Below are 13838 nucleotides of genomic sequence, written 5' to 3'. Positions count from 1 at the left end.
ATTATTCCTACGGAAGTGTGCCCACCTTCCTTTTGAGAGTCACTCACACCAAATAGTGAACTTAATTTTTTCGTAATAGGCCTTTTATTTATTTTACAATATAAAAAGTATTACATCATACGAAAAATATAATTTTACAAGACATGCAATGAAATATGGGAGGGGCAGATAGGTAAAGGGGCACAAAAGTGAAATTCAATACTATTGCCTCAAGGCATGTGTCCCCACACATATGCCGCTCAGGACTGCATGTTATAGATAAAGTATATAATATTCTCTTACACAAAATATTGCACATTAAAAAGTAGGAATGGTAAGGAATGGGGGGGGGGGAATCAAATGAAATAGAGATGTATTGGGAATATAAATAAATAGTACCATTGCAAAACTCGGTGCGGAACGCGGTAATATGATATTCATTGCATTATATGAGTTATTATAATTATTAAAATAGGTTAAGAAGGGCAAGTATATATGCAAGGCATATAACATAATTGACGATATCAAAGAATTCTTGGTGAAACTGATTTTAAAAGTGGGGAGTGTTGGATGTCCAAAATATTTTGGAAATCCTGGATCCGCCCTTTTTTGGAACCCAGTAGGACAGGCGGAACTTAAAGAAAATAGTAATGATATTAATATTAATAAATGATAATGATGATGATGATAATAATAATAATATATAATGATAAAAAAATAATAATGAAAAATGAGGCAACAGCGACAAAGCATATGGCCATCAAAATGTTGACATTTTAACGATGAAACAAGGCACCATATACGCTATTTTTAGAAATCAGTGATATAATAAGATAACGACAATCTTGCCCCATTTCAAATATAGCATGTACTTCTTCTTCTTCTCCTCCTCCTCCTTCTTCTTCTTCCGTTCTTCTTTTTCCTTTTTTCCTCCTCCTCCTCCTTCTTCTTCTTTCTCTTCTTCTTATTTTCCCCTTCTTCTTCTTCTCCTCCTCCTGATCTTCTTCTAGCTTCTTCTTCTTCTTCTTCTTCTCCTTCTTCTTCTTCTTCGTCGTCGTCTTCGATCTTCTAGCTTCTTCTTCTTCTCCTTCTTCTTCTTCTTCTTCTTCTTCGTCGTCTTCGATCTTCTAGCTTCTTCTTCTTCTCCTCCTCCTCCTTCTTTTTCTTCTTCTTCTTCTTCTTCTCCTTAATTCTTCTTCTCCTTCGTCCTTTTCTTCTTCTTCTTCTTCTGCTTCTTCTTCTCCTTAATTCTTCTTCTTCTTCATCATCATCTTCTAGTTTTTCTTCTCCTTCTTCTTAACTTCTTCTTCAACCTTAATTTAGATCTACGTTTTCAACGTGTTATGATTTTTTTTTTTCATTTATTTTTGCCCTCTGTTTCTCAAGCATCCTCAATATCAGTTGATTCAATTCAATACATCGAATGTAATATTCGGGTAGTGAATGAATTGAAGGTAGCATACTGATTTATTATTGTACGCGGTATTGTATTACATCATCGTAGTGAATGACGACGTGATTGAGGCCGGCAGCGCGGCACTGCTCTAAAAAAATATTTCTCTCCAATTTTACAGTTAGAAGATCACAGAGAATCATATTAACACATATGAAATATGGTAAGTATATCTACAAACTATGTATCTTACAGGGATTCTAACATTATATTTTTAGATTGTAGAATAAATCACTGGGGCGGAAGATCGAAAATTGAGTGTACTCGCGAATTATTTTAGTCCCACGCGTCTGTTTTGGTGAAGTCTTGCCTGTTGTCATATTCGTTGCGTCGCATATGCGCATCCGCCTGTCCGCAATTAAAGTTTCGGTTTACGCGATTGCTCTGCCTGTGCAATACCTCGGCCGAAGTTCGTGCAGGCTCGAGCTCCACTCCACACTATGCTCCTCCTACCCGAATTTCGGGACGGTGCAGCGAACTCGATCGGATAGCTGAGTCTGAGATAGACCAAAAGCTTCGGTCTCTGTTTTGTTGGTTGTTCAGCTGAACTTCGTTGGCTTCACTCACCAAATACACAGGGTCTCACGGGCCTAATTACTAGTGGTAGGCCATAGATATTCATTCGAGCCAACCCATTGCTATTTTTTTTATTTTGATATGGCTGATTGACAAAGTGTATGCATATGATTGTACATCTAACACTGATTCTTATTTTGGTAATTACTGAACTTCCTTTTCCCTAATTGGGAAGAAATATCACCAATTTTGGACTATATTTTGACTGGCGGAAGGATTAGGGCCATTTTGCTGTTTGAGTTGATGAATCTGCTCCCCCCGACGGTGTCTTCAAACACGCCAATTTATTTTTGAAATGAGCCGGTCGAGGGACCCTTTTCTGGTCAGATATGGATTGCCAGATATAAATCCTATCCATTGGTAGTAAACATTCGACCCCCGAATTTCATCCTTATTTTTTATGAATTTTTTAAAGTGCCAATTTAACACATGAGTCTATGGGTAATGAATTAGGCCTGTGAGACCACAGACTGACAGAGACCGAAGTTCTAGCGCGATCTGTACAGGGGACTCAATGGCCATATGTTTATGTACTTAAGATCGGATAAAATGGGGAAGTGAATTTGCGCGACAGCCGAGGTAAGTTACTGTTTTTGTTCCTTTTAACTTCATTTTTCTCCGTTTTTTGTCAATTGATGCCAAGAGGGATAAATAAAAGGTGGGATCAAAATAGGGGTTTATTGTAAAAATCAAAGAAAAAATATAAGGCCAAGAGAATGAAAGTTTTAGATTTGCGTCCACCCCCGCATGAAAATTTCATTATTTAAAAAAATTCAATTATTAAAAAAAAAATTCATTTATGTACTCTCCATCACGAAATTACAAGTTCCAAATCATCGCAGGGCAGTAAATACGCACTTACTACGTGCATATGGTATACCACTGCAGCGCACCTTCGATCTTTGCACAGCTAGCTAGCTGTGGCAAATTGTCCATTGACTGTGTACAACGGATAGACCGTCCCGGCTTAGCGAATCGGAGGTACATCGCTGATCAGGCAGATCACGTCATGACTACGTGGTCGCCAAAACAATTCCTTCAGGCTGCGTGCGAAAGTATCGATAACGATATCTGGTCACATTGTCATTGTCTACGCGGGAAATGGTCTTAATTCGTGATCGGATCGCTCCAGTATCGATCGAAAATTATCGAGACTCGGCAATTTCATGCATATTCACGCGACATTCAGAAACCTGGAAATCAATTAAATTTGTACACGTTGCAATAGACTCTACAGACTCCAACGAACACGATGTCATATCGATGCTAATTCGTAAGATTTTGACCGAAAAGCAAGAAGTAATCAAAATTCACTTACCTGTGCGGTATCGGTGAGAAAATAAATCCTCCGAGAATACCTTTCATAATTCGTATAAAATATAGGAAAGTGAAATTCTAGGTCGACTTTGGTACGAGGTGATAGAAAATTGCACACGTGTTTTGGTGGAATACTCTGTGGGGTTATGGAAGGCTTGCAATGCGCATGCTTACTATACTTCTCATTCATAAATTGGCTCTCAGCAATATCTGGATGATGTCATGTATTAAGCAAAATGTACACGCCCTCTAGATAATGAATAATGAAAAAAAGCCTCATGTCATTCGAAAAAATCTAATACCTTCTCATGGCCTAACGAGAAAGAAAAATAGCTAAATTTCTTACTCTTCACCCATAATTCACTCCGTGTCCATCCTCCGGTTATCCTCAAAATTGGTGATTTTGGGCCAGTATCAAATTCCTCACAGGTATTATTCACGGCCGATTTAAAAACATCACATGCGATCGGTCGCAGGTCAAACAACATTTTAAATGACATTTAACCTTTAAAGTATTTTATTCTATCTTTTAAAATAAAATTGGTATTCTGAGATGAGTTTTTATCTCAGATAAAATTTAAAATTTTATGTGCCATGAATTTTATCTTACATAAGATACGCGACTAAGCAGTGGATACTTGTATGTCTATGCACTGCTCAGTCGCGTATCTTATGTAAGATAAAATTCATGGCCAATAAAATTTCAAATTTTATCTGAGATAAAAATACAAGTATCCATCGCGTATCTAACCATTGCAACATGGATTATATGCTTGTGCGCGTGTTACTTTGAAGAAAAATTAAAATACCATTAAAATGGGTAGGGGTCATTTTATCTCTGCAACATCAATTTTAGTAATTTTTTAAGGCGATTTAGCTCCTAATGTTGAAATGAAAATGAAGAAAATGATATGGTCATTGAGAGTAATACCTTCAATTGTTCCTGTAGAAATAAGAAGTAAATGTATTTCATAAGACTTTTTCTTGACTATTATTTTCTTTGAAATGATGCTTGTAATGATGTACTATTGACATTGAAAAAAAAAGATGAGAATATTGTCATTTTTAATTAGAAATCTCTGTAAAGACGTACTAGCACATAGAGCAAGCCAATTTGAATTCAATAAATTGATGTCATCTCGCTCCTTTGTCACACCTGACGGAATGGATTTTCATTGGATGAATGAGATGAGAGTGCTATAAAAGAGCATTTCTCATTGGATATTGCTTCAAAAAAGGTGTCTTACAGAGATAAATTGAAGATTTATTTTTCTCAGAATACTGATCTAGAGAGATTTTAAGTGCATCTTATGTCACTGATTTTGATGGAGATAAAATATTTTATTTCATCTGAGATAAAATGGATCTCATAATACCACCCCTGGCATTAAAGTGAGTGATTGACAAGCATTATATGTTCAAAGTTTCAAAAGAAAATTGTTAGTTTACCTTCCTAATTTTATTTGTTATAATGTTTCTTCTAATATTTTGTTTATATGGAACCCTTTTTCTGTAGGCTGCCAAGTACCTGGCCCAGATTATTGTAATTGGAGGACAGGTTGTAGCAAGGGCATTCACAAAAGCTCTTCGTCAAGAAATACAAGGTATGGAATCATTGGTACTTGAAATTTTGTAGAAAAACAACATCTGAATTCTCTTGTCAAGCTACCTTTAAGTTTATATGTAAACGTAATTGCTCTTGAGTTATCACAGAGTTATCGAGCTTTAGTTTGATACATTAAACCTGAGTTAAATTATGCTTTAGGATGGATTAAAATGCAGTACGTCATGATAGTAAATACAGAAAGGAGTTGTTACAGCTTGGCAAGAACTGTGGTACATATACCTGTAATAATCACCTAATTGGTTGATGTGTTTGGAAGTCGGAACAGTCCAGCAAAAAGTTTATTTGAAAAACAGCAAAAAATAAGCAAGCACATTTACATGTATGAAGTTTCATCAAAATCTGATATTGAATTAAGTTAGAGCAGAGGTATGATATCTAAAAAAATTTGCTTATTTTCACAACCTATTATATGCACAACAACTTTGAAATAGGTACAAATGTGAGAATTGACGATGCTGCTACCTGCAACTCAATGTTTCTTTTTTTATTTAGGATATTCAATTTTTGCAGATATTTCAACTGTACGTTCACTTTTGATGAAATTGAGCATTAAATCAGAATTTAGTTTGGGTGTAGTTCTGCCTGCAGGTCTCATAAGGATAGGGGAAGGCGGGGTAAGTTGTGACAGTTTTTGCTTTTTGCATGTTAGAATTGATATGATTAATAATCTTGTCGAAATAAGTACCTTGCTTTGAAATTTCATTCTTCTGAAATATTTTCCACCTATATATAACTTTCTACCCCAACACTGAAAGTCATCGTGACCTTTGAAAAAACCGATGTCAAATGGCTCAACTTGCCCCATATATGGGGTAAGTTTGAGCCACCTTCTGGGGTAAGTTGAGCCACAAAAACTATGTACAAAATGTATGGGGGGAGAACCAGCATGTCAATGTTTTGTTTAAAGTCTTTTCACTTGCTAATTCTCTATAAATACTAACATCCTGTAAAAGGAAAAGAGCAGTCATGTTAATTTGCTCCTTTCAGCCTGTATTTCAATCAATTTTTATGGTTTGTTTGTTTTTTAAGATACATTACCATAGGAATTACCATGGCTCAACTTGCCCCATGCTGTTTGGCTCAACTTACCCCAGTCCGAACTTAGTGCGATAATTTTGTATCCACACATTTATTATGCATCCATTATATAAAAGACTATGACAAGAATGAAGATCCATACCTGGACTAATAATGTTGTTATCATGTCTTTATTATATTTAAAGACGTGTGTGTTTATAAAGCACTTATCTATTTCACACTCTTTTTTACTTTTTTGGCTGAAATTCACATTTTTCCCTCTAAAAAACTACTTTTTGTTCCAAAGTTGGAAACAATGTGGTGGGGTTAGGGGTTATGCTATGGGTCATCAATACATGACACCACCACAATGTCTGACTCATTCATTATTGGCCTGCGGCTGGTGGCTCAACTTGCCCCTATGCTCAACTTACCCCGCCTTCCCCTACCCCATTTTATGTCACTTTTTATGTTCATGTTGTGCATTTCTCTCTCTTTTTTTCTCTTCTCTGCAGCAAGTCAACAAGCGGCACAGAGAGCTGGAGGGGGTAAGCAAGGGGCCAAGACTGCAGCAGCAGATAACATTACAGGAATAACATTAGAAGAAGCCCAGAAGATTCTCAATGTCAAAAGTCTAGGAGACCAAGAGGCCATCTTGAAAAACTATGAACATCTTTTCTCTGTCAATGAAAAATCAAAAGGTGGCTCACTCTATCTTCAGTCCAAGGTATGTTGTTTGGTGTTGAGTCTAGAAACTCGTATTATTCAGAAACGATCACAGGTGATCTTTACCAGTGGGATATTTCTATTCTTGTGGTGAGGAATGAACATGGAAATGTGGGAGGAGAATTGGACACAGTTATTCCTATTGAATGAAGAGAGTAATTAAAATGTACTCTTATTGAAATGAACCCTTTGCCACTCATATGTTATCATAAAATTTTCTTGGAGTGGATTTTGCATGCAGAAGACAAGTAAGTTTGCAGAGGTTTTACCAATGTTTTACAATCACTGACCTTATACTTAAGAAATCACATTGCTGGGTATCAATTTTTCTAGATATTTTTTAAAGATGAAAATAAAGACACACTTTTGTTAAATTTCTATCAGCAAAAATTCATCCACAATGTGTTGCTCTCTACCCAGTTATTGATAATCTGTAGGATTTTTTTTCTCTCGAAAGCTTCAGTGCTTATGGCAGCATAGCTATAGCTGGGGCAATGTAATGAGACCTACGTAAGTCCATGCAAGCTTGTTGCATACAAGCATGTAATTGGTACTGTTACAGATTTTACAAGGTATGAACTTTCGAGTAGCCTTCATGGGCAGATTGAAGCAACATCACTATTTTCCCCTCTCTCTTTCTCTCAATGTAGGTTGTGAGAGCCAAGGAGAGGATAGACCAAGAGTTACAGGGCAAAGAGGAAGCCCAAAACAGGAAAACCATCCCACCCGATGCTGGTGGATCATCATCACAGTCGTCAGAGCAGCCAAAGGCTGATTCATGATAGTGGATAGTCCATCAGGCATTGACAGAAAACTGAACAATGAATTTCAGACAATGGGCAATTATTTATGGATGGCAGTGGAATCAAAACACTCCATCAGAGATGATTGATGGGTGGAGAGAGAGAGAGAAAAAGCAAAAAAAGAACCGGAAAGTGGAAGTGTCTTCCAGATGATGATGTACCATGGATGACAAGTCTGAAGGTGTGGCTGCTACACTTTCCTGTTACCCAATCCATTCTCAATAGATTTAATGCCATGCCTGTATCCATACAGAGTATGCTTAAAGTACGAATCATCTCATGTCTCGTTTTTTAGCCAGAGAGTGTTAGCTATCAAACACTATCATGAAATGTTATGCAAATAATGAATATTTATGAGTGCAATGGACTAAATACTTCATGAGGTCGCTTTATTGAATGGATCATTTCATCTTTCACCGAATGAAGTATTCTGTTCATTGCACGAATGAAAACATTCTTTGTTTTATATAACACCTAAAAATATATTCTTATTCATATGAAATTTATGAATTTCGATGCAAAATATATGCTCATGCTGTGCGAGCTCGGTCTGTTGATTGCCGTGTACTTGCAACATGCGCGCTGCAAACACGAGTGGTTTTACTTGTGGTGCCTGCAGTCTGGGTGCACGCATGCAATGGACAAAATTGTATGGATCCAAAATTGCACGATGAATGGATCCAACATTGCACGGTTGATGACGTCATTGCAAAATTGGCTGAATGATTGATATCAACAACCAATCAAATGACAAGAATCTATTTAGGTGTCCTATAATTGAAAATATAAACCAAGAGCAGCCCAAATATAATAACTTATTTACAGACCAGTTATGATCAAGATTCAATTGGTTTGCTGTCAGTGGTCAATTTGGCAGTGTGACAAAGATATGCAATTAGCTTCCTCAAGCTCACACTATAGTGAATGAAACATTGAAGTCATTGATTTGCATGCAATTGAATATCAATACTTTGTTTTAATTTTGTTTTCATACAGTATACCTCCAGTTCATTTTGAAGAGTGGAAATTTTGATCAGATTGATCGATATGTGTTGTAGGTTGACGAAAGTCTTCCCTTTGCATCGATGATTCATAAAAAGAAACGTTTGAAAGAAACAAAGTATGTGTACTTTGGTTTTGATTAATATTTGAATGATTCAACAAAAAATCTTTGACTTGAGTGTTTGAAATCTACTTGTACTATGGTAATGAATTTAAAGTGTTAGATAGTATTTATATCTGACTTCAAATGGTGTTAGAATGACCTCATGGATGCAAGTACATTTGTAAAAACTGATTGGAAGCATCAATGGCGTACCATATGATTAATTTCATCACACATTTCAAGCCGACTTCAATTACTGTTTACATATTTTAAATTTGTGGGATAATATTGATAAAGAATTTGAAATTTTCAATGTTTTCAAATAATAAAAACAAAAAAGAAAATGAGGCAAAAGTAAGGCAGAGCACACCCCTTACATGTACCTATCTCTGAATATGAGAATTATTAGAATGTAGTGTACTAAACTCTAGAGGGCAGCAATCATAAAAATATGTCAGTGCCATATTCATGATGTATAGCATAGTATATCTAGTATGCCTCATGCTTCTATCCTTAACAAATAAATACACAATTTATTTTACTCTGTCAGTCAAATTTAATTGTGAATGGTTAAAGCTAGGCTCCACACTTACTTTTTTTCTTGGTGGCCCAAACAATCTATAAAAATCATCAATTTCATATTTTTGGTGGCCCTAAAACAATAGAAAACATTACAATTTATCAAAACTTTTGTAGCCCAACCGGGCCACCAAGTGTTGGCTTTTACAAAATTTTAGTGGCCCGACTCTCATTTTTGGTTGCCCCGGGCCACTGCTAATGTCGAGCCCTGGTTAAAGATTTAAAGGCGTAGTATAAGAATAAGGGGGAATCGATCATAGTTTAACGTATGCATTTATAGAGAAATGTGAAACACTATATTTAATTTCTAAATTTGAATACTCATTTGGGTTTTATTGTACATTCTCCCTTTTGATCCAAGTCTTATATTGTTATTTATAAAATGTAATCGTTTTTCGTTAATCCAACATGTCCTTTCAATATACCATCTAAAAGTGAGTGTTCAAAAAAATCTGCCAGAAATTTAATACCAGGTTTAATGAGATGTAAAGAACAAAGATTCAGATATTGGACCAACTGCTGGGCAAAGTTTATTGAAGAAAGTTATGGATGACTGAATGGATATAAAGGAGTGTAATCAGGAAATACTGGATTACTTGAAGATACATTTTAAAATATTAAAAAGTGTGTATCTACATTTATATGAACATGAATTAAGACCTTTTCTGTGTATTTTTTTACGTGTTTGAAATGAATTTCAGTTTGAATTTATATTGGGAAGTAATTTTTTTTTAATTTCATTGCAAAAGGGCCTTGTTAGTACCAGTTTGAAGTATTCATATTTTTTTCACAACCACATTGTGGTATGGCAGTATGTCTCACCATGGTCTCACATACTCCATAATTTCAATTGTAAGCTGAATGTAAGACCCCTGTTACATCTGAGAGATTCCCTACCTCGGGCCGGCCCGGGGCCTACCTCGGGTCGGAAAGAAATCAGATGTAAACATCCCAAACCTACCTCGGGCCACCTTTTAGCGAACCTACCCGAGACCACATCCAGAGGTAGTCTCGGGTAGGTATCGGGCCGGCCCCAGTCCACCAATTCGTAAAGTAAGTAAAGTAAACGCACACAAGCTTTCGAACCTATCTCGGTCCGTTCGCCAGCTGTCAAATTACGTCATAGCCCTATCCCCTCCCCAGCCCCGTTGTTCTTCGAATGTTTTGCGGCATGCAACATGTGAATTGTGAGTAATAAAGTCTTTTGATTTGAGTGGAAAGAAGCTTAGCATTTTAAACGTATCCTTTTCAAGTCGATCATATCTTCAACGACTGCTGGGATCATCAGTGTAACTTCAATTAGGACACACAAATTATTCAGAGCCTAGATCGAGAGCACCCTTTCGTGTCAGCAGTTGGATACCGCTCGAAACCATACCGATAGGGGAGGGAATGAACACTGTGATGTAAACAGACCACATTTCGGACTCGGTCCGTTCGCGAAGCTAATCCACCAATAATCCAGTCAAGGTTGCAAGTGGACTCGGTCGGGTCTCGGGTAGGAAACTTTCAGATGTAACAGGGGTCTAATTGTGTTTTTTTTTCCTTAAAAGTTTTTCTGAGGGTTGTTTTCAGTAGATATGGCGAGGGGAATGCCACAAAATTTATGCATTTCAAAAATTCTTGCAACAATATTCAGAACAGTCTGCAATCCTTCTCACTGTACCACCCACCGACCCCAACACTAATGAGGTAGTCACTGCTGTGTTACCATGGCAACAGACCAAAGGTCTGGGAGACCCCCCATCAGGCTCTTGTTTATGTAGCGGGTGAATGAGATGGGGAGAATGTTGGGATTAAGGGGGGAGGGTGTAGAGTGGCAGGATTAGTCTACATTTACACACAGTCTTTGAGAGCAAGTTGGGATTCATGGGGTGAGAGAGTGGGAGGGCATTAGATATGAAGGAATTTGATCTTGTGGGAGTATACATTGTCAGAGAATCTAGGAGAAAGAGCTGGCTAGGATAGGAGGTGCAAACATTGACTTTTTTTTATTTAAGGAGAGAATGAAAATGGGGAAATAATGCCAAGAGTTGTGAAATTTAGTGAGAAAGAAAGTATCAAGATTGACAATGTACAAACTTTTGATAAAAATACTATTGTGAATTTGTTTTACTTCTTTGCTCATGTTGGGATTGATATTGAAAGAAAATTACAGATTGTACAAAATCACTCTATGTTTATGAGCCCAATTGAATGGCATGAAATATGTAGGGATAGACACGGAGGAGAGACAGATGGAAGATAGAAAAGAGGGGTGTGTGGGGTGGGGGTGAGAGGGGGGGGGGGGGGCAAGAGAGAGAGAATGGGGGGGGGGCAGAGTCAGATGGAGAGAATGGAAAGACTTTTTTTTGGGGGGGAGTGGTGATAACTTGAGAATTAAAAGGGTAAAATGACATACACTCTAGGAAAAAGAGAAAATGTTTGTGTAATACACTCTGGACAGAAAGAAAAGAGAAGAGATAGTAAATGCACCCAGTGTCCACAGTGAACCTGTGAAGTACAAGTTTGATGCTGACCCACCAGGACATGATCCGGCCAACCTAAAGAGGAGACAGAATTGGGAGCTGGTTATAGAGTCTAATGGGGTGTTGCAAGAAACTTGCGATCAATCGCAAGTCTATTTTTGGTCCCTAAATCAATCATATGTCTTGCAGTTAATTGCAAATTAGTGATTGATTGCTAATCTGCTCCTGGAAACAAGAAGTGTAATCCAATTTGCTACAGCTAACGTTGATCTATCAGTTGTAAAATAGCAACAGAATATTTGCAATTGATCGCAAATATTTTCTTGCAACACCCCCTTAGACTGCGTTCAGAAGCATCCATAGGTAGGTATAAAAAGAGACTGAAAGAGAGAGAGTGGGGGTGGGGCAGACAGACAGGACCAATAATGAATTGAAGCATTACACTTTGGTATGTTCACAAAATGTGACATTCCCAGGTGGTTAGTCATGGGAACTTCTCATGTTACATTATTTTGGCAGACACCCCTCTGAAGAAAAGTGCAAGACCCACATTCTATCATCTCAAGAAAACCAAGAGCAGAGTACAAGTTGTCTGGATTATAGTGATTTATACAAAACATAGATCGCGCCTATATCATATTACTTCACTTCTGAACAAAATGAAAGTTTCTTATCATTCAAAAAATGATGCAAAGAGAAGACTTTGAATAGAGAAAGTTTTGGGCAAATAGCCCGGGGGGGCTACTTACATTGACGAGTGCATACCATGCGCGACCAAAAAAAACACGTAAAAAGGACATCTTTTTCAAGATAGAGCATGTTACGTACGTAACGTGATAAGTGTGTCAAAAACACAAAAATAATGAAAAAAGGGTATCTATTTTGCTAGGAAAGCTATGTGCTTAGGGTCAGATTTGCTGGGATGATAAAACAAAATTAAAATGTTTCCCCAAATGTTTTACAAAGGATGTCCTTTTTGCCCCAACACTACATGTTCAGAGTCCGATTTTCAAGAGGTGTGGAAGGTGGGGCCATATACTAAACCAACATTAATGCTGTGTAAAGATAAAACCCGACGACCAACGGGCCCGTGACATAACAATAAAATATCGCTGTACTTGTTTAGGGGTTCACTTCAGGGAATACTTGCCAAGAGTATCGTTTTGTTTCCAAAACTTGTTAAGGGTAGGGTTTCACATGCCAATACTTGTTTAGGGGTGCATTTTCAGAATATGGAAAGTATGTGTTTGGGTGCTTTTCGAGAACCCATGGTCGTGCATGGTATCCACTCGTCAATGGAAGTGGCCCCCCTGGGGCAAATAGGCAGTGACACCATCAAACATTTGAAAGGAATTAGGTTATGCTGTTGTTTAGAGATATAGGCATTCATTTCAACTTAATATATTATTTTCCCTATTTCCTTTAACAAAAGTCTTTAGAACTTGATTCGTTTTTTTATCTTGCTCTATGACCATATGACCATGAATAGAGAAATATTGCAAAATTCAGTGAAAATCAATGTATCCATAGAACTGAATAAGTTGCATATTGTACATGCATATAAGACTGCTACATTCTACAGTTTTCTTTCACACAAAGAGCTAAAGGCCTGGTCACACCGCCCGAGCGTTGTTGGAGCGGAAGTGAGAGAGGGTCGAATTTCGCTCACAATATTTGGGAAAAAATCGAAAACAAAAAAACAATCGAAATTGAAAATGGTGAACGGTAGCGAGCAGGGATGATTTTTTTCTGACCGCTCCAACAACGCTCGGGCGGTGTGACCAGGCCTTAAATAAAACATAATCACCAACAACTATTACAAAACTCATATTCAGGACATATGCAATCACATAGAGACAGCTCGGGAGTATTTCATCAACACTGTCCAATCTGACAACTTTCCCCAAATTGATTGTAACTGAGCACTTTAACTATGGAAACTCTCGGATAAAACATGACTTAGTCGCTACAGGGTATTCATTTGTCTCGCAATCTACTATGGTCAACAAGGAAATTCGTGATCACTCTCGCAAAAAGTGTTCACTAGCTTACAAGTTCACGAGCTTTCGAGTGCCGCTGCAACTCTTTATCAAGTGACACGGATTGTCCGATATCGTACTCTATACTAACCTCCAAGACCGTACGCACAAACGCGAGAACAATAGGTGGGCACTGATCCGTTGTGTGA

General features: G+C 37.4%; 1 protein-coding gene across 1 annotated transcript; it reads left to right on the top strand.

Annotated features, from left to right (window-relative positions):
• Window positions 1-1460: 1460 nt before the first annotated feature.
• LOC121411826 (mitochondrial import inner membrane translocase subunit Tim16-like) lies at window positions 1461-9823 on the top strand. The gene is made up of 4 exons (XM_041604701.1): window positions 1461-1595; window positions 4842-4929; window positions 6485-6696; window positions 7346-9823. The coding sequence occupies exons 1-4, from the start codon at window positions 1593-1595 to the stop codon at window positions 7475-7477; spliced, it is 435 nt and encodes a 144-aa protein (XP_041460635.1). The 5' UTR covers window positions 1461-1592; the 3' UTR covers window positions 7478-9823.
• Window positions 9824-13838: the final 4015 nt, after the last annotated feature.

Source organism: Lytechinus variegatus, chromosome 1 (genome assembly GCF_018143015.1).
Source record: "Lytechinus variegatus isolate NC3 chromosome 1, Lvar_3.0, whole genome shotgun sequence".
NCBI classification, from domain to species: domain Eukaryota; kingdom Metazoa; phylum Echinodermata; class Echinoidea; order Temnopleuroida; family Toxopneustidae; genus Lytechinus; species Lytechinus variegatus.
This window is presented reverse-complemented; position numbering and strand designations above follow the sequence as displayed.

Excerpts from the sequence above, each read along its gene's own strand:
- LOC121411826 (XM_041604701.1), top strand. Across the intron at positions 4,930-6,484 it reads TCTTCGTCAAGAAATACAAG|CAAGTCAACAAGCGGCACAG; the intron begins GTATGGAATCAT and ends TCTTCTCTGCAG. Across the intron at positions 6,697-7,345 it reads CACTCTATCTTCAGTCCAAG|GTTGTGAGAGCCAAGGAGAG; the intron begins GTATGTTGTTTG and ends CTCTCAATGTAG.